At 44.0% G+C, this 25,142-nt stretch overlaps 2 protein-coding genes and 1 long non-coding RNA gene across 3 annotated transcripts; all 3 read right to left on the bottom strand.

Moving 5' to 3' along the window:
• Positions 1-191: 191 nt before the first annotated feature.
• Positions 192-6,099, bottom strand: LOC143527676 (uncharacterized). Its single transcript, XR_013134219.1, has 3 exons — positions 5,962-6,099; positions 5,287-5,467; positions 192-2,060 (listed from the first exon to the last, which is right to left on the bottom strand). It is a non-coding gene; the product is annotated as an uncharacterized LOC143527676 (long non-coding RNA).
• Positions 6,100-7,344: 1,245 nt separating this feature from the next.
• Positions 7,345-16,884, bottom strand: LOC143527384 (uncharacterized). Its single transcript, XM_077022562.1, has 3 exons — positions 16,756-16,884; positions 16,306-16,488; positions 7,345-7,484 (listed from the first exon to the last, which is right to left on the bottom strand). Exons 1-3 carry the CDS (start codon positions 16,809-16,811, stop codon positions 7,403-7,405), a joined length of 321 nt encoding a protein of 106 aa, XP_076878677.1. The 5' UTR covers positions 16,812-16,884; the 3' UTR covers positions 7,345-7,402.
• LOC143527675 (uncharacterized) lies at positions 10,112-14,607 on the bottom strand. The gene is made up of 2 exons (XM_077022972.1): positions 12,858-14,607; positions 10,112-11,719 (listed from the first exon to the last, which is right to left on the bottom strand). The coding sequence occupies exon 1, from the start codon at positions 13,616-13,618 to the stop codon at positions 13,127-13,129; it is 492 nt and encodes a 163-aa protein (XP_076879087.1). The 5' UTR covers positions 13,619-14,607; the 3' UTR covers positions 10,112-11,719; positions 12,858-13,126.
• Positions 16,885-25,142: the final 8,258 nt, after the last annotated feature.

Here is a 25,142-nt window from a genome sequence, read left to right as displayed (position 1 = left end):
AAACACAACCAGCTCGAATGACCACAGCAAAGTAAAGCAGTGTGCATTGATCATGCCAGGATTCTCAGTGTTTCTCAGAAAGTGTGCACACACGCGTGTGTGAAAAAAAGAGTGCGTGTGTGAGCGTGCACACACGCACTTTTTTTGCACACGTTCACATACGTGCACGCTCACACACGCACCCTTTTTCGCACACGCTCACATACGTGCACGCTCTCACACACTTTTTTCACACGCTCACATACGTGCACGCTCACACACGCACTCTTTTTTCACATGCTCACATACGTGCACGCTCACACACACTTTTTTTCACACATGCTCACATACGTGCACGCTCACACACTTTTTTTCCACATGCTCACATATGTGCAAGCTCACATGCACTCTTTTTTCCCACACACACTTTTTTTTCACACATGCTCACATACGTGCACGCTCACACACGCACTCTTTTTTCACACACTCACATACGTGAACGCTCACACATGCACTCTTTTTTCACATGCTCACATACGTGCACGCTCACACACGCACTCTTTTTTTCACACACTCTCAATTGTGCACGGTCACACACGCACTCTTTTTTCACATGCTCACATACGTGCACGCTCACACACACTTTTTTCACATGCTCACATACGTGCACGCACACATGCACTCTTTTTTCCCACACACACTCTTTTTTCACACACTCTCATACGTGCACGCTCACACACTCACTTTTTTCACATGCTCACATACGTGCACGCTCACACACACTTTTTTTTCACATGCTCACATACGTCCTTTTACTTTTCTTTTGAATAATGAAGCACCTGAGTTTTTGGTCACGAGGGGAGATGTTATATGACGGATAGTTTGGGGAAAGGTAAGAGGGGAGCTTGGTAAAACACTTTTTGACCACGCTTTATGTTTCTCAATGTCATTATATGCAGTTGTTAAGAATTATGGATCATGGATTAAATCAACTAAACATTTCACTTGTACAATAAATAAGTTTTAAATGTAACAGAATCGGAGAGTGGGCATTGATCATGCCGGGCTTCTCAGCGTTGAACAAATGGACAGAACACGCACTTTTTTCCCACGCAAGATCACACGCGCACACTTTTTTCCACACATGCGCACTCTCACGCGCGCACTTTTTTAATTAATTTTTTTCAAAAACGCGTATGCTCACACAAACACACTTTTTTTTTCACACACACACACGCTCAAACACGCACTTTTTTTCACACGCACACACTTTTTTCACACGTGCACGATTACACACTTTTTTTTCACTCACATGCACTTTTTTCACACACGCTCACACACATGCACGCTCACACACGCACTTTTTTCCACACACACACACTTTTTTCCATACACAAACCTAAAGGTGAACAACACCAAACCCCTACCGGCAAGCGACTCCAACCACCCAGCTCACCTGGAAATACAGGAGCTCCAGCTTCACCACCCTGCTGCACAGAGGTCAGTTCTATTCTGCTATCAATTAACAGCAAACTATCTGCACTCGACGCCAGAATATACCTCGTTGAAATATTGCATAAAGAATTTCAAGCCCTATGTGAAAGCTTGGAATATAGCCAAGAGCAAATCATTACTCTTACCAAAGAAAAAAAAATGCTACAGCATTCCGTCAGCGATCTTACAAGCCAGCTATCAACAGTGACACTTGAAAACAAACAAATGAAAGAAACAATTCTGGACTTACAAGCACGCAGTATGAGAGACAATATTGTATTCTCTGGAATACCTGAACACACACAGGAAAACCCAGAAGACATATTAAAAAACTTTATGATCACCAAACTGAAACTCTCACCTGAAATAACCTCATCTATCACATTCCACCGCGCGCACCACTTAGGAAGAAAAAAACCCGAGAACAACCGACCCAGACCCATCGTCGCTAAGGTCGAGCATTACAAACATAAAGAACTCATCATGAGTAAAGGAAGGGAACTTAGAGGTACAGACCTGGGAATTAACGACCAGTTCCCCCGTGAAATCCTGGACAGACGCAGAAAACTGTTTGCCGTCAGAAAAGTCTTCATTAAAGAGGGGAAAAAAGCAGTTATCACAGTTGACAAACTTTTTGTCAATGGAACGCTATATCATGACAAAGACAACCCCTTGGTTGTTTTAGGTTCCTATATTATATAATTGAATGAGCGGTCTCTCTCTCTCTCTCTATCTATCTTTCCTGACCTCGCTCACTGTTGCGCTCTATCTCCCTCTCATACACGCTGAGCTCTACAGTCTGTATCTTGAATATATAGTGATATTCATTTGTATGTATGTATGTGTAGGTATATAGGTATGTGTGTATGTGTGTGTAGGTATGTGTATATGTATAAGTAGGTATGTGTATGTAGGTATGTATATGTGCATGGATGCATGTGTGTGTATGCATGTATATGTATATATATATATATATATATGAAGAGTTTGGTTCCAAAACGCGATAAACGCCATTTCCGCCGTGTAATACTGCCCTACTTTCTCTCTTTCTTTCCAAAATGCAACAAACGCCAATCCTGATTTCCCGCAGAACGCCACATCTCCACTCATCCAATCACAGCGCACCACCACATATGGAAACATCATAGAACGCGACCTGTTGAGCCGCCCGGCATTTTTTGTAGCCTACTTTGGTAAAATATATCTCGTTTTTCACTCTCAAAATACGCGAAAATGAACGGTTTTGATAGTATAGAGGAGCCTGTTCGTATAGCAGTTATACTATTTATGTTAATGGGTGCGAGGGAGTCGAGGATGCAAAGACTGTGCGTTCAAAGGCTACGTTTATTGAGCTTGACGCTGGACACACTCACGGCGTCTTGAAACAGCTGTCAATCACACTGAACAGTAAACGCTCACGGCGCATCATAACACCAGTAGAATACACTAAACAGTACACGCTCACGGCGTGCTGACACGGTATAACACACACAACGAATGCCACGTTAAAGACGAGCACCAAGCGATACAAACACACACACTATATACACGTAGCCTAACAAGCACCGCGTGAAACACATTAGTCTTAACGAGACAAGTGAACACACACACACACACACCAACGGACGTACACGTAAAGACACGGACAACATTAACACACGCTCGAAGGGAGGGGTTCGGGGCTGTAACGTGACAATTTCTTGTTCGTTAATGAAATGTTTTGAAATTTGTGTTTTTAGGCCCAATGGTCAAACTATTATATTAAGATGTACAATTTACAGTTATTTGTTATTGTATTTTGCACATTTTCAGTAAAAAAAATGTTCTATTGATGCCAAAGGATATACAAGACATTTTGAAAAAAACATGGCATGGATTTATTGCGTTTTGCGAAAAAATGAATTGTTTTTTTTTTAATAAATCTTTAAATATTAAAATCTTGATTTGATTTGTTTGTGTTTTTTTAACCTTAGTATGGTATTTGAAAGTTTGAAACAGAAAACAGTGGTTTTCAGCCTACCACGTTCTTGCTAAAGAAAACACATTTTTACTCAAATTGATCAAAATGGATTTATAGCGTTTTGGAACCAAACTCTTCATATATATATATATATATATATATATATATATATATATATATATATATATATATATATATATATATATATATATCATAAAATTTTTATTTTTTTTTCATAATGTATATATATTTTTCACTGAACTTTGCTCTCTCTATCTCTCTTCTCCCTCTAACTTTAGATTTTTCGCTACCCAGAAACATCCATTCACTGCACGCAAATGTACACACACTCGTAAACACACCGCATACATATTAATCCATCCATAAAATCCCATAAATAACACAAGGAATAGCTCAGGAATAATACAACGCACGTAACGTCTCAACATAACAACATGCATGTCACTCCAAACCCAACTCCTTTTATATTATATTCTATCTGTCTCTATGGAAGCACTTCTCTCTATCTTTCTGCACCAACTTCTGTTTTATTACTATTGTACATCCCAGACCAGGAAACAAATAACTCTGTTTACATTCCATCCCATACACAGCAGAAAATATTCAAGCATGTGCTCACTCGTATCATATCATTGATAAATACTATTAATCCATATCCCACTATATGTCCTCACTCAAATTTATAACCTGGAACATTCGTGGTACCGGCACACAAATTAAGCAAACCAAGGCACTAAATCATCTCACGTCACTAAAGGCAGACATTTGCTTACTACAAGAAACACATCTATCAGAAACAAATCATCACAAGTTCAGGTCATCACAATACACCTAAATATTCTCAGCCTACTATAACTCCAGACAAAGAGGAGTATCAGTATTAATAAGTAAAAATGTATCTTTTACACATAACACCTCCATATTAGACCGAGAAGGAAGATATATTATAATCAACATAAACATCAGCAATACCCCCTTAACAATAGCTAGCTTATATGCCCCTAATACTGATAACCCATCCTTCTTTCACGAATGTTTCGACCATATAAACAATATCTCAGGCGCTACAGTTATTATTGGAGGTGACTTTAATTTAACCCTCGACCCACATATAGACAGATTAACCAGTTCACGCAATACACGTAACTGGCAGTCCACAGATATCATAAAGCAATACATGTCAGACTTAGGGCTCAGTGATGGTTGGCGCCTCAAACACCCGAACGCTAAAGAATTTTCTTTTTATTCATCAGTATACCACTCGCACTCTCGCATTGACTATCTCTTAACCAGCAATTCTATTATATCTTGTCTATCTGAAATAAAATATCACCCGATAACAATTAGCGACCATGCTCCAGTATCACTTACATGGAACATAAATCCAATATATAAAACTTTCAACTGGCGACTAAATACCTCCTTACTCAGCGATCCAGAGTTTGACAGCTATATTAAAAAAGAGTGGGCATCTTTCCTAGAAACAAATGATTCTCCAGAAACCCCACCAACACTACTTTGGGAAAGGCAGTGTTAAGAGGCCAAATGATCTCTTACTCTTCTTATAAGAAGAAGAAAGATTTAGAAAATGAGACTAATCTACAACAGAAAATTGGGGAGCTATCGAATGAAATGATAAAAAACCCAACAGAAAAAATTAAAAAAGTTAAAAGAATGCAAATGAGAAGACTCTTTAATACAACGATTAAGACAGGAACAATTCGAATACAATAACAAATCGGGTAAATTCCTAACTAACAAATTAAAGTATAACAAAGAAAAAACTACAATTGCATTAATCAAAGATGAAAATGGCTCGAAAACACACTCACGGTTTTGAGCTCCGCCGCGTGCTCCAAGCGCAGCTCCAGTATGTTCCGAGTGAGCTCTCTCGCGCGTTTGCCCTTCTCCACGTAGAGCCGCCACAGCAAAGCCAGACGCTCAGAGCTGGAGGCGTCCAGACAGTCCTACCTGCACCAAGCGCTGCTCCATCTCACTCAACGACTCCATCACCTGAAGAAATACAGGCGCAGCTAAACACCTTCATCCCTGATTATGTAACTACCCATCAATAGAACTAACGTGTTAGGTTCCGTTTAAATGGGGTAAAAATGAGTGTAAGGTATAAATAACTCATTTAAAATAAGTTACCAAAGCTGCTAACGTACAGTTTTAAACAGGTACCAAAGTTCAGAGACGCTCTTACGAAGACAGCAAGTTAAACAAACGAAACACGAGCGAAAGGGACGGACGGCATGCCACGAGGATAACGCGGACAGCTGTTTTCAGCTTTAAACGATCTAACCTGCCAAATACGATTTTATAATCAATCCACTCTCACTTCAGAAGTGGACAAAGCCGCTAAACCGCATAGCGATCGTCAAACAAAAACAAGCTAGCATACAGGACTACAGATTAGCTTTGAAGTAAATAATTTAAATCCATCGTATCATATCGTTGATCGTCTTCATTAAGAAGTGACTATTAATGTGTAAAGAAATGTTTACCTCTGTAGTCTGTACCGTTTACCTCTGTAGACAGACAGCTGTACAACAGAATTTAACAGATGTTTCTGTATTGAACGCTTTTTAAACGCGAAACTTTCCGTCAGTTCAACCAACTCTGGTCTCGTTTCGAACACAAACTTTGGGATTTTGTTTAGATTCTAAAATGCCGCGTTGTGACGTCAGCGTCAGCACCGCGTCAAAATGCAGCTTCCATAGTAACGGCGCGCGGTGCGTAGCGGACATGCTTCCTTTTCAGCTAAAGCGCAGTTGTGATGGGACGGCTCACTCTCGCGAAGGAAAAACAGTCCCGTTACAGCTGTCTGTGGAAGACCTGGGGTGGGCTAGTAATCACTGGAGCTTAATGCTATTCCACATGCAAATTCAACAAAAATATTATAGTGCTTATTCCTCATACTTCTTATTATTATTATATTGCAGTGGTGTGCAAAATTATATAAATATATATATTTCATTAATAAAGTAAAATTATAAACCAGTTCATGCTATATTAACATGTTATATCAGTGTTTTTCTTTGCTGCTGTAGGACATATCTGACTTAGAGTCAGAGCCGGCCCTGACCAATGTGGTGCCCTAGGCGAGATTTTGGTTGGTGCCCCCTGCATCATCAATCATTGGGTTGATTGTGTCACTATTAAAGAAACAAATAAAAAGCAAATGACTTAAATATTACTTATAACAAGCAATAAATATAAAGGTGTTGCACAAAAAATATTTTAAAACCATTTTACATAACGATTCTAATTCGATAATATGATTGGTTGATAAAACTGCCAATCTATAATAAAAGCTCTCAATGTAAAAGGCAAGGGTATGCGACAGATACACAGAAGTTCCTGGTGGAGGGCCTTTCTCTCTTTTACCTAGAAACAACGGTGTGAAATACTGTGGTGTACAGAGAAACAGTAACAAGGTGCACAGAGCGCGGGGGAGGGCAGGTTGGCGTGCGAGTGATAGGTGTCGTGTGTTGTTATTATAAGAATTATTAATTTGACTAATATTATTAAACAATGAAATTATGATTATGTGGACTTTGCTTGTTTTCACATTTATTAATTGTTCATTTGTAAAAAAAAAAAAACGCATGCACGCGAGCGCCCCCCTGGACAGATGGCGCCCCTGGCATTTGCCTATGTCGCCTAATGGAAGGGCCGGCCCTGCTTAGAGTGGATCTAACCAATCAAAACCATTAAAAAAAATTAAAATGGCTTTATGGGCTTTCTCCTGCCTATGCCTGCGTGCCCCTTCTAATGATATTTTGAAGGGTCCGGTATGTGTCTATTAACAAAATCACAGAGCTCATAACAGAACACCCAATTACTCAATAACCTGCAGTTTGCTTTAAAGATTTTTATTTGCTTACATTGCGTACAAGACATGCTTCATGGGTTTTATGTATATATGTGGGGACATACAAGAATCTAACATTTAGTGCGCCAAGGTGGGTAAGGCATAACCTTTATGTCCACTTCATTGCAGTATTTGTCAGGAAGCCCAGCTGACCTGAGAGCGCAAAACATTTTCTGTTAACCATAATCAACATTTCATAGTAAATTCCCTTAAAAAAATACATACTTCCTGTACTTGCTGTATCATTTGGGAATCAATCACAGCTGTTTGTGTGCATGTTGTAAAGGACATGCATATTTTCATTTTTTATTATTATAGGTTTTAGTTTTTTGCACATTTGTAAAATGTGGAAACTCCCCAAGAATAAAAAAACCCCACATATTTTGGCATCTTTTCTCATGGGTAGTACAGTTTCACTCTGGAATCAAAATTTAAGGATGTGTCCGGATATGCAGTAAAAATAATCATGAGCAGACACACAGAAGTCTGCTGGTTTAGGGTGATAAGATGAAAGGTTGGGGAAACAGGCAGGCAGCACGGGCCACACAGAGAGATACTTAAGTGTGACAGAAAGGGAGCAACTGAGGTCAAAGATAGGACAGATTTTGAGGGTTGCTAAACAAACAAGGTTAGATGTTCTGATTGACACATGTAGCCTGGCACCTAACACAGTCCATTCACAAAGTGAACAAAGCCATCCGCAAACTTAAGGCAAAGAAGGTGACTCTTACGTTTCAACACTTGGGTAACAGTGATGATTTGACATTGGTTGTTTTCAGTGATGCTTCATTTGTTAATCTTCCTGATGAAGGTACACAGGGAGGGACACTGATTGCACTCATGGGAAAAGGAGGAAAGATCTCTCCTCTCCTTTGGCAATATGAAAAATTAATGTGGTCAAAAGCACACTGGCAGGAGAAACTCTAGTCATGTCAGATGGAATAAACAGTGAAGTCTTCCTGGCAACACTTTTCTAAAATCACCACTGGTGACCCTAGTCTGAACACTCTTCCATTGTTCTGTGTGACTGAGAATCATTCCCTGCTTGATGCACTTAAGCAGGTCACAGAAAAGAGACTCAGGTTAGAATTAAGCAACATTAAAGAGCTCATATAAGCTAGGAAAATCAAAGAACTTTGTTTACAAAGTTATTTTGTAACGCATTATTAGTTGTTTTTAACATGTGCAGTTATTATTATAATATGGAGTATATAGATAAACTCTATATAAACTTTTTTGTTAAAATTTTTTAAGAAAAGAAAAAGGGAGATTTTTAACTCGTAATCACAATGTGATCCCCTGTTATATCATGAGACTGAGAGTGTGACGTTCGGCGAGGGACGAAGGACGAGACAGGAATCCTCCTCTTTTACGTCACTTTTTATTTAAACAAAATTGCGCAATAGCGCACGAGCAACAAATACTTCACACGTAACGTGTAGACATTAGACAACGACGAGCACAGGACACTGCGCGAGCGCACATTAAATAGACAGACCACATTAGCCCCATGTGATTACGAGACGATTCACAGGTGAGACACATTATTCACACAACATAGCCTTCACCACAGAGTTCCGCAGACGCAGACAAAGCACGTGGACAACGTTTACACACGCCCAAAGGGGAGGGGCCGGGGTCCTCAACGTGACAGACGCCCCCTCCAAGGGCACTACCCGTCCCGGGGTGCCAACAGGACCGAGTGCCCCGAACCCACGACGATGGGCGGATCCGACGCGCTCAGTCCTGCGTCTGGGAGGTGACCGCCCTCGGGGAAGCGTCCGCCACGGACCGCCTAGAACACCCTCCCTGGGAACACAGGGGAAAAGACGTTAGACAACGGCACGGTTACAAAAACACAAACAGGCACGCTTACACACATAGACACAAACGGGAAGAGGGGGTTAGGTACACATACGGGTAGACTTACGAACACAGGCACACACACACATGAAACCGGCGCCAGGCTGCGCGCCAGAAGGAGAGCGATGAGGGGAGTGAGATCGGGAGCCACTGGTGCTGCAGGTGCTGCGGTGGGCGGTGCTCCTCCTGCCCTTGCTGCAAACCCTCCACCGGGCGCAGCGCGGTTGGCCGACGCGCCTGGTGCAGCGCGGTTGGCCGACGCGCCAGGTGCAGCGCGGTTGGCCGACGCGCCAGGTGCAGCGCGGTTGGTCCCACCCCTCGGTGGGCCGTACGGGAAACCCTCCTCGTCCGGGGATCTCCCTCCGGACCTGGCAGTGGGAGTGGCTTCCTCCGCTTCCATCTCCTCCTCACTGCCACGGCTCCAGCTCATGGGCTGCCCCGAGCTGCCACCCCGGGAACAGTCCATGTCGCTGGCTGGGGAGCGCTTGAGGGATGAACCCGCCTCTGGACTCCTCTTCCTCCTCACCGTCCCGGCGGACAGTTCCGAGGGGGGAGGGCTCTCCTCCTCCTCCGTGTAGGAGCCCTCGGACGGAGGGTAATCCCCGTTCTCCTCCCCACCGTCTTCCTCGGGGCATGCGGAGCACTCCGACGGGGGGTACTCCTCCTCGTCGCCCTCTTGCTCCTCCCCCTCTTCCTCGCCCTCCTCGACAGGGGGAGAGGGACCTACGGGCGGAGGGAGGTAGTCCTCTTCCTCCGACTCCTCCTCCTCCTCTTCTTTTTTTTTTTTTTTTTTTTTTTATTAAAATTATTGTGTCATACACCATATATATCACACATCATACAATTGAATATATATATACAATGTATATGATAAAAGGTCCATGGCCATTTATATTTTCCTTTTTTCAAATAAAAGTTTTGTCTCTGGTGAGTGTGTCCGTGTCATTTGTTTCCATAAACAGCATGATTGTCCACAATAAAAGAGCAAAATGCGACTCAGTCTTCCTTCCTGGTTTCCACAGGTCTGCTCCATGGAAGGCCTCAGCCATTCTCCTTCTCACCACCTGAGGGCGCCTTTGCACAGTGTACACAAAAAGCACAAACATTCCACTCCAAAAAATAAACTTTGCCTGCACACCAAGGACTATAGGGGTCTTTTCCCACATGCTGCTGCATCCCATCACAGACCAGTGTGTTGATTTCCATGGATAAGAGACTAAAAACAAGTACAATAGATAAATAAGTATATAAAGCAAGGTTACACTTTTCCTTCTGTCATTCACTTTAAAATGGAAGTTGCTCTCCCCAACATGCAAACCACTTTTGCCCCCTAAAATTTTCCTTCCCACCTCTTTACAACCCGTCCTAGTCTCTGTCTGTGTACCGGCATTCCTGTACCACCCCCAGCTCGCCTTTGTCTGGTTGTCACACCACTCTGAAAGAAAGACACATATTACCTGTCCCTCTGGTACCCAGAGGAGATCCTCTAAAACCTTGGCTCCACTGCTCCCCAGACTTCGGGGGGGTCTGTGTGCAGTCAGGTGCCGCCGCCGCCCAAGATCTTCCCTAGCCTGTGGCCCCGGCACCCCCATCCGACTGTCGCAGTGCGATGTACACATACAGCCTTTTGTGCACCAGCTCTTGTCGGCCCTGTATGGTCATCTCCACGCGCTTCCCCACGAGCAGGTTTCTGGAGGTCCATACGGCGTCTTTTATACTGTTTAAGGTGGGCCAGAGCCTCTTAAAAACAGCTGGTGTGACATGTGGGCCCCAGCCCACCCCGTTAACCGCTTTTCGGTAACACAGTTCTTGGACCTCCCCTGCTCGTAGATACGGGCACCATAGGGTGCCGGTTACTGACCACAGATCCTGGGCGGCGTCGCACTCCCAGAGCACGTGCCTCACAGTTTCGGGCGCGCCACACCCTGGCTGCGGGCATATGGGGTTTTTTGCCATGCCCCGGGAGTGCATAACGGCCCTGGCCGGGAGGATCTCGTGGGCCGCCATCCAGGACAGGTCTTTATGTCCGTTTGTGAGAGTTGGGTGGGCAGCGTTGTTCCATACCTGCCGGGATTCTTTCTCCCCCAGACCACGGACCAGGCACACTGGTTGTTGCTCCTGTACATACAAAATCATTTGTTTATGGTTTACAAGTGTGTTTAGAATGGCATCTTCCAAATTAAAATGTTTTAAAAACTTGGGAATAAAATTGTAACCTTCTGGCATCTCAAAGGCCACTGGTAACCTTAGGTCTATTTTAATCACCTTCAAACGTCTTAAGTATGACCCCATTAAAAATCTGACCATACACCCTGTCTTTGTCATTTTTTTGTCTGTGCCATATTTTATGTGTGTAGCCACGAAGAGGCTGCCCAAGAAGAGGTGGAGGTCAGGAACGCCTTTTCCTCCTTTTCCCGGTGGCCTCTTCAGCACCTCCCGTCGCACTCTCTCCCATCTGGTCCCCCAGAAGAAGTAAAAAAGGACTCTGTCAATCTCCAGCAGCACGGACCTCGGTGGCATAAAAACTGTAGAGACCAATAAAAACAGAGGTAAAATTATAGCCTTCATTATTAAAACTTTGCCTTCCAATGTCAGCGTCCTCGTCTTCCAATATCCTATTTTTTGCCTTGCTTTATTTAAGATTTCCTTCCAGTTTCCATTCCCTTTCCCTGTTACATCAAAACGCACTCCTAAAACCTTAATATCTGTTTCTTTTAAAACCAACTCCATTCCCCTTAATTTCTCTGTGCCCCATGGTCCAAATAATTTCGCTGTTGATTTTTCTTTGTTTAGTTTGGCTCCTGCTGCTTGCCCGTATCGTTCGGTGAGAGCGAAAGTTCTTCCTACTGCCTCTCTGTCTGTGCATATGACGTTTACATCATCCATATACAACACACATCTTACTTCCTGTCCTCCACTCCCAGGTATTTTAATTCCCTGTATTCCTACATCCCTTCTCAAGGCCTGTGCGAGTGCCTCTATGCCCACCACATATAAGAGCGGAGATAGCGGACATCCCTGACGGACACCGCGACGTACATCAATCGCTCTTGTTGTAAACCCGTTTACCATCACTTTACTTGTAATATCTTTGTACAATAAACCCACCCAAGCTAAAAACCGCCCAGGAAAGCCCACTTTTCGCAATACCTCAAAGAGGTATTGATGCGAGATACGGTCGAATGCTTTTTCAAAGTCTAAATTTAGCAAAATCATCCGAATATCTCTGCTTCTCGCGTAGCTGATGGTGTCTCTAATCAGAATGAGGCTGTCCGCTATCTTCCGCCCTGGCACCGCACAGGCTTGGTCCGGGTGTATTATTTCTTTTAAAACCTTGGACATACGTACCGATAAAAGCTTGCTAAATATTTTAAGGTCACAATTCAATAGGGTAATCGGCCTCCAGTTTTTCAGCTCCGTTCTATCCTGTTTTTTAAAAATCAAAGTAACTAAACCTTCTCTAAAACTCCTCGGCATTTTTTCTAAAAGCTCGAATTCATTAAAAACCATTAATAAGTCCCGTACTAAAATGTCCCAGAAGCATTTATAAAATTCTATAGGCAACCCGTCTGGACCGGGTGCCTTCCCATTTTTAAAACCCTTTAAGCAGTTCTCTAATTCTATTCTATTCAAATCCTTCGTTAAGATGTCCGTCTCACTTACCTTTTCTTGTAATAGCTCTAATGTTTCCTTTAAAGCTTGTTTATCAATTCTTGCCTCCTTATAAAGGTCAGAATAAAAGCTCTCTACCACCCTTAAAATGTCCTCTTTCCCCTCCACTATTCTTCCTTCTTTATCTTTTAATTTCGTTATACCTCCCCCTTTATCTATAATTTTTTTGAAGAAAAACCTCGTACAACGTTCCCCTTCCTCCACTTCCCTCTCCTTCGCTCTTAAAATCACCCCCTTGCTTTGTTCTGTAGCCACTGCTATCATTTCTCCTCCTCCTCTTCACCGTAGTCGACGGTAGAGACGTCATCTAGCGACGGAGGATAGCCGTCTTCCTCTGACTCCTCCTCCCTACCGTAGTTGACGGTGGAGGCGTCGCATAAAGACGGAGGGTAGCTGTCTTCCTCGTCTTCCAGCTCCTCCTCCTCGCCTGGAGAGTCCCCCTCCCCAAACTCGCTCTCGGGGGTCTTCTCCACCCCACAGAGCGCAAAGGAGCTCACCCGCAGGGGTGAGGGCTCCCTGGATGAAGTGGGGTGGTATGTTCCCCAAAGCCGCACCGCCTCCTGGCGGAGCTTCTCCGCCGCCTCGGGGTCGTGATGCACCCGCGCCTGTCGCAGCAGGGACGCACAGATCGGGTCCAGCTCGAGCTGCGCCAAAGTCGGCGGGGCTTCGCGGCGCGGGGGGGAGGAAGAAGAGCGGTGGTGCCGCTTGCTGGGCTTTTTTCCCTTCTTGGGCTTGCTCTTGTAGCCTGGCATCTTTGTCTCTTGATGGCTCGTCGTTCTGTGACGTTCGGCGAGGGACGAAGGACGAGACAGGAATCCTCCTCTTTTACGTCACTTTTTATTTAAACAAAATTGCGCAATAGCGCACGAGCAACAAATACTTCACACGTAACGTGTAGACATTAGACAACGACGAGCACAGGACACTGCGCGAGCGCACATTAAATAGACAGACCACATTAGCCCCATGTGATTACGAGACGATTCACAGGTGAGACACATTATTCACACAACATAGCCTTCACCACAGAGTTCCGCAGACGCAGACAAAGCACGTGGACAACGTTTACACACGCCCAAAGGGGAGGGGCCGGGGTCCTCAACGTGACAGAGAGAGGGTCAAGGGGGGAATGAAATGGGGAGGAGTGACATAAAAGTGGGTTTATCCTGTGAGGGAAAACGAAGAGGTTGTGTCATTGCTTATCTTGCATGATTCTGCTGATTCTGCTGACAATCTAGCAGTTCTGTCATTAAAGGAAATGATCTCATGATTGACACTGATGATATCATGCTACACTCTTCCTCAAACAGGAACTGGGTTAAAATGCTCATGTGCTTTTCATTAATGAAGACAACGTGCCAATTAAGAAACTCGTCTTCGATTGCTTTTGTGTGACTCACTTCAGCTTCTTGTCTCTCATGTCATCCAGACGAGCTCTGCATGTGCGAGTTTCTTCGTTCATTCTCTGCACCTCCCGGAAGCGCTCCCTCTGCAGGACGATGGCCTGCGTCTCTCGCTCCCGCAACTGCTGTTGGATTCCCTTGGCGTGGTGGAGAGCCTGCTGCCTCACGCGCCTTCTCCCGAGTGATCAATTCCTGCTGTGTCCTGCAGCATGGAGAGGGAGTAAGCGGAGTATCCAAACCCTGCAGAGACGGTAACCCAGGGAACCCAGAACGCTCTGACACCTTCATTTCAGTGTTGATCCAGGATGAGAAGGTTGCCTGAGATGAATATGCATAAATTGGGCCTAGAAGTCCTCTTCTGTAAAATCATAGAGCACTTCTGGGAAAGCAGATGGGTGTGAACCCAAATTAGAGCAGAAGTGTCTACTTGGCACTAAATTATTATTTCTGGTCTTCAGTCTAGCAAGGCCCAGACTGCCTCTGAAACACAGACTTGAAATGTAATATAATCATGATTTTTTCATCAGCCTCTAGTGGACCTCAAAAACATGGATTTATATAACCTTAAGCAATTTCCAGTTTCCTATAGCATGTAAATGTACTCTTTTTGATGCATATTCATATTAGATAAATATGGATCAATTGGACCTAAAAGATTCAGGACACAAGCTTGAAAGACAGATAGTTTCAAAATGTCATTTTACATGCAACACTAACTAAAGTGTAGCTGTGATACAGCAGGACCATGAAGACTGCAATTCCCAGAATCCCCTGCATCATATACCTTGTTCTTCCTCCCTTCAATATTAAGCTTCACACCTGTTCCCCATTCATACATAGTAGAGCTGCTATGGGAAAGCAGATAGGGTGTGAATGCTGTCTAGGAAAAGAGCATTTCTGTATACAACCCTGACGATCTGTGACTGGAGAAAAATGCAAAAGTGTCTACTAGACACTAAACTATAATCTATAGTGTTGAGGGCTTTAAACTTCTACCTACCACCTTAGCCCAGCGTGTTCGTTTGATGGGAAGGAGATAGCAGGAACCACCATACCAAAATTATAGCAATAACAAAAAGGCCTTTATTAAAACAGAGATATATCTCGGGAGAATCTCAGAGACACCAACACTACCTGTGCATCAGAGAATTCTCAAAGAGTATGATTAGACGCAGTCGTTATATACTGTTTTCTCCACCCCTCCATTCACTCTTCTATACCTTACATGGTAATGTCATCCACACGTACCACACTTCTTCTTTCTGCACCCCCAACACTTTTCCCTAATAGACTTATGGTCCCTGCCGATGGACTGATAGGCCGGAAAGAGGCCACCGTCCATGAAGATGCTGTAAATTCATATTTCCTCAATGTCGGCACAATCAGGCCTACGCCTTCTGCTTTTTAGGTCTCACTCTACAGTGTGGTTTGCTCAACATCCTCTCCCTAGGGTTCACAGCTCGGACACATCTTAGACAGTGGTTACATTTCACTTCTATATTAAACAGTGGTTACATTTTACTTCTGTATTATGTTAAAAGAATACTGTATTATGTTATAAGAATACTGTATTATGTTAAAAGAATAAACAAAGCATGTGTTAATTGCTAAGCAAAAAACCCAAAATCACAACAATAGTCTTCTGTCTAACAAGTTCCAGACTGCCACTGAAACAAAGAGCTGTAACGTTATCAGTTTTATAATCAGGAGTTCTTCCAGGTAAAAAATAAACATCTATGATATATATAGTATTTAAGTGAAAGTTTTATAGAGGAAAATAAGGTCTCAAAAATAAGGTCCCTTGTTTTGACCTTTACATCCGTACCACACCCATGTGCTGAATCCTGAGAAATGCCACAGCTTGTCTGAGATGGCTTCCATGGGTGTTTATGGCACACGTATACATTCCACAGCTGTGAAATGATGGTATTATTCCACATTCTCCAAATTCCTTACTTAATCAAGAACATGTTAGTAATGAGAATGAGTTTCTAAGCCTAAGACTGGCGTTGGTTAGCTGTGTGGTGCCAGTTCACCTGAGGACCCTGTTGAACTCCGCCCTCTGTCTGCCAACCTCGACTGACAGCATGTGCTCTTTGTGGGACATCTGATGTAGGCGGGAGACCTTCAGCTGTTCCTTTGCACTGCCTTCTTGGCCTGCTTTTTCTCCTTTCTTCTCCATTCTCTCTCGACTGGTTCCTGGGAGCCCTGAGTTCATCCTGGGAGGAAATGACATCACAAAGTTAACAAAAATTAGTTTTTCTCTGTGGACTGTGATTTATCACAGTCATGATGCATAAATAAATATGGCTATAGATATGATCCTCCTCTGTTTTAAATGTACCATGAAACGTATGATAAATATAAAACACTGGCAAAAGATTGTTCAATATTTACTTGGAAATATGATCCACCAAGTCTTTAACACAAGCATCTAACTGAAAGGAGTCTGTTGTTAAATGTTTAATCAGTGAGGTTGCTTCCACCTGTTCAGCTCTGTGGTCTCTGTCTCGTTTCTGGAGAGCTCTGAGTCTGGCCACATCCTTCTCCTTCTCTCTCTTTATTCTTTGCTGCTCAGCCTCATGCTCAGCCTCTCTGACCTGCAGCCAAGAAACAAACCTTATCAGAATCAAAAAGTCACAAGGTTCACCTCTCTGCCTATCCAAACACCTGGGATCATTATCAGAGTATTTCCATGACTCTTGCCTTGGTAGAAAAGATCTGCTTTGTATATGGAAGTTAGACTGCAATTCATGTCTGTGATACTCTAAAGAGACATCAACATCTCTACATTGCTAAGTATATTATCACTGCTGGGTGACATTGACAAATTAGAACCTTGTTGTCACACGTAACACCGCCCCCTCACCTTTCTCGTGTTGTCTGCTCTTTTCCTGCATCATTTTCGTTTCCATTGTTTCCCGTTGTCTGCGCTTTTGCTCCCTGTTTCTCTGTGTTAGTTTAGCATGTTTTCAGTTGGCCTTGGTTCTCTGGTTATTGTGTTTAGTTTCTTTGCGTTTATTCACCTATGTTCTCTGGCCATTTCTTGTTATGTTTAATGCCCTAGTTTATACATTTAGTTGGTTCGTCTGTTCCCCATTCGCATTATGTTTGCTGTATTTAATGTCTATCATAACCGGTTGTGTTGTCAGTTCAAATGAGTGATATTGTTCCCTGCCATGATTAGACTAGAATATATGTCTATATATTCTATATTGGTCAGATCACATTTGAAGTACAGTATTTTGCGGACAATTTGCCAATGTTTCTCATGAAGAAGGAGACACTGTGACCACCTACCAGTATGAGTAGTATTAACACAACAACAAACCTTTGACTTTTTCCATTCAGTTTTTAATAACTGAAACTACAGCTTCAAACATAAGGCAACAAAAAGTCATTAACAATTTTTTAAAAAAGTATTTTAAACCCAACACTTACAAGGTGCATATTTATTACTCAATTTGCTCAAAATGCTTATAGAATATTTTAGGTGTACATCGATAAATTAGAATACTGTACAAATTGAGAAGAATTTCAATCTTTTAGAAGAAATTATTTTAGTTGTTAACCATCAGCAATAATAATCAGAATTTTAAGAAAAAAATTGACTAACAATTACAATTTACTTGTGCACGATATTGAGATACACAAATGCAAATGTAACTGACCAACAAGGACATCTGTAACAATTCCCATGCATAATGCAACATTTATATTCGACAATGTAAATGTGAAACTGTAAGCATAAAGACATGTGGCTTCTCAACTACTTTGTCCAAACCTCAAAATGGCAAGTACTCTCAAAAATAGGATTCAAAATATAAGTTTTGACTAATTATCAAGTATTGAATTATTTCTAAATGTACCTACCTTAATTTATAGGCAATTCAAATATAATAAAGATTTACAAGGATTTCAAAAACCTACAGTCTGGAGTACTGTAAGAATGCAAAAAATGAACTCAAGAATATACACTATGTAAAAAAAAAATCTTCAATAGTACTTGTGGCTTCTGAGTTATTTGCCTTAAAATCAAAATCACAAGAAAACTGCCAAGTACTCATTTGAACTATTTCTTTTTTGGCTGATAACCAGAACAAATAGAAAATTAACTTGGTCATTGACCACTGATTCCTGGACAATCATGAATATAGTGACCTGTGAAGAACAAAACCCTCTACACCAGCTCATTTTTCAGTGATAGCAATTTTGGTTTGAGTTCAAGTTCAAGTTTCAAGTTTATTTGTCATTTGCACATCATGTTGGGACATAACATACATTGAAATGCTTGGGGTGAGGCTCAGATAGTAATAGTTCTACAGCAGGGCAGTATCACATATAGTGGCAAGACAGTACAAAACAGTACAAAAACGGTGCAAATTGCATTTAGCAGCAACAAAAAACACAAGAGAATATACTCACAACATACACACAATGTATAGCAGCGATATACCAGAATAAATAAAGTATTTAAGATTAAATTAAAATTAAAATTAAAAATTTAGATGTAAGTTGGGGGTTTACTAGCCTCACAGTTCGTTCAGAAGTCTGACAGCATGTGGATAGAAGCTGTTCAGTAGCCGGGTTGTTCTAGCCTGGATGCTGCGAAATCTTCTGCCAGAAGGCATAATAGTGAACAGGCCGTGTGCTGGGTGACCACTGTCTAGCCTGATCTTCTGGATTTTTCTGCGGCAGCGAGACTGGTAAATGTCGTGTAAGGCTGATAGTTTGTTCCCTATGATGTATTCTGCTGTCCTCACCACTCCTTTAAGGGCCTTGCGGTCACAAGCAGAGCAGCTGCCATACCAGGCAGTGATGCAGCCTGTTAGGATGCTCTCTATAGTGCATCTATAGAAGCTGGTGAGTATAACAGGAGGTATTCCAAACTTCTTGAGCCTGCGCAGGAAGAAGAGACGCTGACGGGCAGATCTCACAATCATGTTGGTGTGAAGGGACCAGGTGAGGTCATCAGAGAGGTGTACGCCGAGGAACTTAAAGCTGCTGACTTTCTCCACTTCATCCCCGTTGATACTAAGGGGAGAGTGACCGCCCTTCTGCTGCTTCCTGTAGTCCACAATCATCTCCTTCGTTTTGCTGGTGTTTACACAGAGATTATTGTTGTGCCACCACTGTGACAGAGCGCTTACCTCGTCTCTATAGGCAGTTTCATCTCCATCTGTGATGAGGCCTAGGATGGTAGTGTCATCAGCAAATTTGAGGATGAGGTTGGAGGTGTGTTTAGCTACACAGTCATGCGTGTACAGGGAGTACAGGAGGGGGCTGAGAACGCATCCCTGGGGGGCCCCCGTGCTCAGGGTCAGCGTGGCCGAAATACTGTCACCCACTCTCACCACCTGCGGTCTGCTCGTCAGGAAGTCCATTATCCAGTTGCAGAGATGAGAGTTCAAACCCAAATCTTTGAGCTTCAGGATGAGTTTGGCTGGTATGATTGTGTTGAATGCCGAGCTGTAATCTATGAACAGCATTCTCACATATGTGTTCTTACTGTCCAAGTGTGTGAGAGCAGTGTGTACTGTTAATGCAATGGCGTCATCTGTGGATCTATTGGAACGGTATGCGAACTGGTGAGGGTCTGTATTGGCTGGAAGCGTAGAACAGATGTGAGTTTTGACCAGCCGCTCAAAGCACTTCATAACTGTTGATGTCAGTGCAACAGGGCGGTAGTCCTTCAGGCAAGTGGCAGTAGGTTTCTTGGGAACTGGAACAATTATGGTTTTCTTAAAGCATGTTGGAATCACTGACAGTCTTAGGGAGAGGTTAAAGATGTCTGTGAAAACCTCAGCCAGCTGGTTGGCACATGCTCTAAGTACACGATTGTGTACACCATCAGGACCTGGTGCCTTGCGTGGGTTAACTGCCCTGAAAGATTTCACCACCTCAGACAGAGAAATGGTCAGAGTGAAGCTCTCCTGATCTGTTGGGAGATTTTCAACGGGGGAGGTGTTATTTTCCTCAAAACGAGCATAATGTGCGTTAAGCTCGTCTGCAAGTGAGGAGGGTTACCCCCTGTCCCGGCTCATACCTCCTTTATAATCAGAGATGGTGCGCAGTCCGCTCCACTTACGTCTGAGATCAGAGCAGAGGAAGTTGGATTCAACTCTGTCCCTATAGTTCCGTTTTGCTAGCCTGATGGTCCACTGAAGGTCATATCTGGCCTTGCTTTCTCTCATCGTCTAGCTTGAGCAAAACTATTTGAATGAACTCAAAAAAGCTACTACATTTCACAGGATAGCTCAGATGTAGGGCATAGATTAGCCCAAACAAACACACTAGTGCATCAGTCCATGAATGATGAGTCATTACAACCTGATCCTCAAGCACAATGAACACTTGGTGTGGTGAGAAAGGAACTCCAGCAGGCACCTCTTCTTCATCCACATCAGCAACCAGAGCAACTGCACCTTCATAAAACTCCATTTCATTCTGAAATATTGTGACGGGCAGGTGTGAGCAACAAAAAGGAAGCGATCACGCCAAGTCTCAGGGAAAAAGGGTGGTTTAATATAAAGTGTGCAAACCTAAAATCCGAATTAAGGATATAATGACCAGCGGTCAACTGGTACAAAGACAAGACATATATAGACAGACAAACGACCATCAGGTGGGAACGGATCACGGGCTCCGCCCACCTGAGGGGCGTACACGACGTCACAAAACAACAACAACACAGCCGCTGTGGACGGAGGCGACCGGTAGGGGGCCGCCTCACCGTGACAGACCCCCCCACCAAGCCGCACTCCCCTCCACTGGGTGTGTGGCACACAGCGGCTGCACAACAACACGAAGGGGCAGGAAGGCAAGGACAGGCAGGGACACATCTCCTGCAGTCCACGAGCTGAAACACAAAACACATAACGTTAGTCAGCTCACCTCCCTGGGCGGGACCCTGGACCGACTGGGCCGTTAACAACACATAACCACGCCCCGGTCGGTCACAGGGCCCTCGCGCCCTAACCGGCCCTTGGCCGGTGAGCCCCACAGGTGTGAGGACGAGTAGCTATGGCTCCTGTGTCGTCCTTAGCGTATGTGTGTGTGTGCAGGTTACCTCCCCGAGGCGTGGCTCCTGGACCTACCTCCTCCCAGAGCTGACCCCTGCCTTTTGCTAGGGGTCACCCCAGCCTCCTGGGGGAGCCAACCCCTCCCGGGGTCCCTCATCACAAGGTGGACTCCTCCACCCAACCCAGGAGCGCCAGAGACCGAGGCCCAGAGCACCCCCGACGCGGGCTAGGGAGCAGCCCCAAGGGCCTCCTGGTCACCCTGGGCAGGAGGGAGGATCTCCTCCCTCAGCAGGAGCTTTTCAGACCGGAGCCCCATGGTCCCCAAACATCCGGGGGCCCCAGCCCTCTAGGGAGGGGCTCTTCACGACCGGGCTCCGGTCACCCCACAACACAAGGGGGCTCCTGCCAGGTGGAGACCCCCACAAGGTCCAGGAACACTGCCAAGGAGAAGCACCTGCACAAGGAACACAACCTCACACACACACACCACACACATACATATATACAAACACGAAACACAAACGCGCCCTACCCTATTCAGGGCCTCCCTCGGGAGAGACGCCCTCCGTGCCACACCCCATGGCACGGGACCACAGCCGGTCCCCCCCCAAACACACATTTAAGGGGAGGAGCATGCGTGGAATTACATGTAACAGTTAACACGCTAAGACAAAACACACACACAAATAATAGACAAACAAAAAACGGTGTACAAACAGACAGACGGAACCCATCACATGCGCGCTCTGCTTACACACACACACAGTGACGCGCGCCGCTCAGAGCCGCAGTCGCTCCCCACATTAAACACACGACACACGGGGAGCGAGGCGACAGTGACGAGCGGCAACCGCGTCACACATAAAACAGTCAACATAGAACATAACGAGCACGCACACTGGTCCACACGTCCGTCACCCGTACACACATACAAAACACACACGAGAGTCCACCAGGCAGACACCCTGGTGTTCGCCGTGCCACATACACACAAGCGCACGGCGAAACTCCCGCAACATACAACGGACACGAAGAGCTGTCTCAGGGCAGACTGCCCTGGTCCTCGCCGTGCTACACACACACACACACAAAACACAAAAGCACGGCGGAGCTCTTCAAACAAAACACCACGCAGACAAAAACTTACCACGAGACATGACCACGAACGAAGGAGAAAGAAAAAGAGACTCGGCGGCTTCCGAAGGGTGGCTGGTCATTCTGTGACGGGCAGGTGTGAGCAACAAAAAGGAAGCGATCACGCCAAGTCTCAGGGAAAAAGGGTGGTTTAATATAAAGTGTGCAAACCTAAAACCCGTGCAATAGATCCGAATTAAGGATATAATGACCAGCGGTCAACTGGTACAAAGACAAGACATATATAGACAGACAAACGACCATCAGGTGGGAACGGATCACGGGCTCCGCCCACCTGAGGGGCGTACACGACGTCACAAAACAACAACAACACAGCCGCTGTGGACGGAGGCGACCGGTAGGGGGCCGCCTCACCGTGACAAATATAACAGTGTGCAATATTATCAAACAAAAATATCCGTCAAAGACAAAAAGAGTGAATAAAACACAATCAGCTATGTTTTTTTAATTAATTCTGACATTTTTTTATTGCAATGGATTATTGAGGTTTATTGCCCAATTATACCATACCTTGCATGTTTTGAAGATACCTGAAGAATCGTCTTTGAGGTAAATGGGTGGGCCGGCCAGGGCTGCTGTTCTTCTTGCATGAATGTCATTTTTGTCCTTAAAGGATAAAAATAAATCATGACAATGGGAACTATCATGCTACTGTGAATGTAATTTGAAGTACCTGTTTCTCATATGCCAACAAAAGCTGGTTCATCTTTTCACCAACCCGTCCAGTTTCATTCTATTTGTAAAGTCCAATCAGCTGACCAGCATATTCATACAATGCAGCATAAAACACATGTGGCAGGTGCTGATTGGTAATCCGGTGAAATTCACAGTAGAGCTGAGAATTAGCAAAAAAACCTTGAGATTAAAAACAAACAAACAAAAACATTGCATACTTGATGAGCACTACATTTTAATCTGTACTTACCTGTGTCTCATTAAAGAGTGCTGGCCATCTTTCTTTAAGTTCTGACACAGGAGGAGAAGTTGTGATTATCTCTTCTCTCCTGAGGGCAAAGGTGCGCATCATGTGCTGATAAATAAGAGGGATGTCTCTTTCAGCAGGTCTTCTGGAACTCTTCTACCATCTCAATCCTCCTGGTCTCCAGATACTCTTTTGTTTCTCCAGAAGGATAACTGGGAAGGAAGTTGACCTCACCTCTCCTAGGTCTTTTAATATTAGCCCTTGGTGCAGCAACTTTTGGGTTTGTTCTGCTGCGTTTCCCAGAATTTACAGCTACATCTTTGATGCCAGCTTTAGCCAGCTTCTTTCGTTGGTTTCCTAATTTATGTCTCAGACTATTCTTCCACCCTTCCCACCCAGTGTCAGAGTTCTCCTTCAGGCAGGGATGTCTTCGAACTAAAGCTTCTGCAGCCTTGTCAATTTGTGTGCTGCTAGGATATGCTTTTAGTTTATAGATTTCGTCCCCCATTGTCTCAAGTATGTTGTGTTTTTTATCTCTAGGGAGTCTAATTACTTTCCCATCTTTTTCATATGCTGCATTACCTTCCCTTAGCACAGTGGTTCCCAAAGTGGGGGGCGCGCCCCCTAGGTGGGGCGCGGAGCTATTGCAGGGGGGGCGCGGAGCTTGAAAGTAAAACGTGCACATGTTTAGGGATGCACCGATTCCGATATTAATATCTGAAAAAATTCTAGATCGGGTATCGGGGACAATGTGACCGATCCATAAAAACAGATCTATTCACTCTAATTCTATGCTTGTATTGCTTGCTTTTCGGAGTTAGTTCAACCCTAATACTTGCGCTGGTGGTATTCCACTTAGTCCGTTTATTTGCTGGTTGACCAAAATAAACCTGGGCTCCAGCAATACTTCACTGTTCATACATGAACTGGTGAGTTGTCCAAAGCTCATTTAATGCGTTACTTACAGAAATAAATTAAAGAGTAGTGGTCTGACTCGGTCTACGGCGGAAAGCTAAAAAAACAATATTCCATACGCACGCTCAACTCGCTCCCTTAAAGAGACAGTACACATATTTCTGGCCGTTACATGCTTTGTGCTCTGCGTGATGTCTGCGCTTGCAAACTAGCCGCATATGTATTGCTGTTTCTCTTATTTCATCTCCTTATTTATTTTAAATTACATTTAGAATTCTTGAACCATTTAAAATGTTTCTTGCAGTTAATTTTTTTCATGTTTGACCAAAGTTGTGAACCTATTGTTTTTGTAAGTTTTCAACACATCCCTAGTCAATATGGGGGGGGGGGGGGGGGGGGGGGGGTGTAGGGGGGGCGCAAAAATATTCTCATCTACTAAAGGGGGGCACGGCAGAAAAAGTTTGGGAACCACTGCCTTAGCACATGTTCCACCTCATAAGAAAATGTTGGAACAATAAAAACCTCTGGCCACTGACTACTATGCTCAGGTGTGTCTGTGCTCTCAGTCAGAATGATTGTGTCATTGGTGCTAGTTGAAATCCATTCCAGCTCAACTAATCTGACCACTTTGACTGATGCTGTGCTTGGCAGGTGTTCTATTTCAACCAAATTACACAATGCATGATCAAAATCTGGGTCATGAAACTGGAGCCAAAAGTCAATTTTAGCCTAGTTTTGATCTCATCTATGAGTGCTTGTACACTGCTTAGGCGAGATGACAAAATAAGTCTTTCAGCATCATCTGTATCGAGGATGATCCTCAGCTTCAATCTCTCTATTGCCTCCATCCAAGGTTGCA

The sequence above is a fragment of the Brachyhypopomus gauderio genome, chromosome 11 (assembly GCF_052324685.1).
Source record: "Brachyhypopomus gauderio isolate BG-103 chromosome 11, BGAUD_0.2, whole genome shotgun sequence".
NCBI lineage: Eukaryota > Metazoa > Chordata > Actinopteri > Gymnotiformes > Hypopomidae > Brachyhypopomus > Brachyhypopomus gauderio.
Note: the sequence above shows the minus strand (reverse complement) of the source record. Positions and strands in the feature narration are given on the sequence as shown.

Excerpts from the sequence above, each read along its gene's own strand:
- LOC143527675 (XM_077022972.1), bottom strand. The coding sequence starts at position 13,618 with ATGCCAGGCTACAAGAGCAAGCCCAAGAAGGGAAAAAAGCCCAGCAAG.
- LOC143527384 (XM_077022562.1), bottom strand. The coding sequence starts at position 16,811 with ATGTGGCCAGACTCAGAGCTCTCCAGAAACGAGACAGAGACCACAGAG. Across the intron at positions 16,489-16,755 it reads GAGACCACAGAGCTGAACAG|GATGAACTCAGGGCTCCCAG; the intron begins GTGGAAGCAACC and ends ATTTCCTCCCAG. Across the intron at positions 7,485-16,305 it reads GAGTTCAACAGGGTCCTCAG|GTCAGCTGGGCTTCCTGACA; the intron begins GTGAACTGGCAC and ends TTGCGCTCTCAG.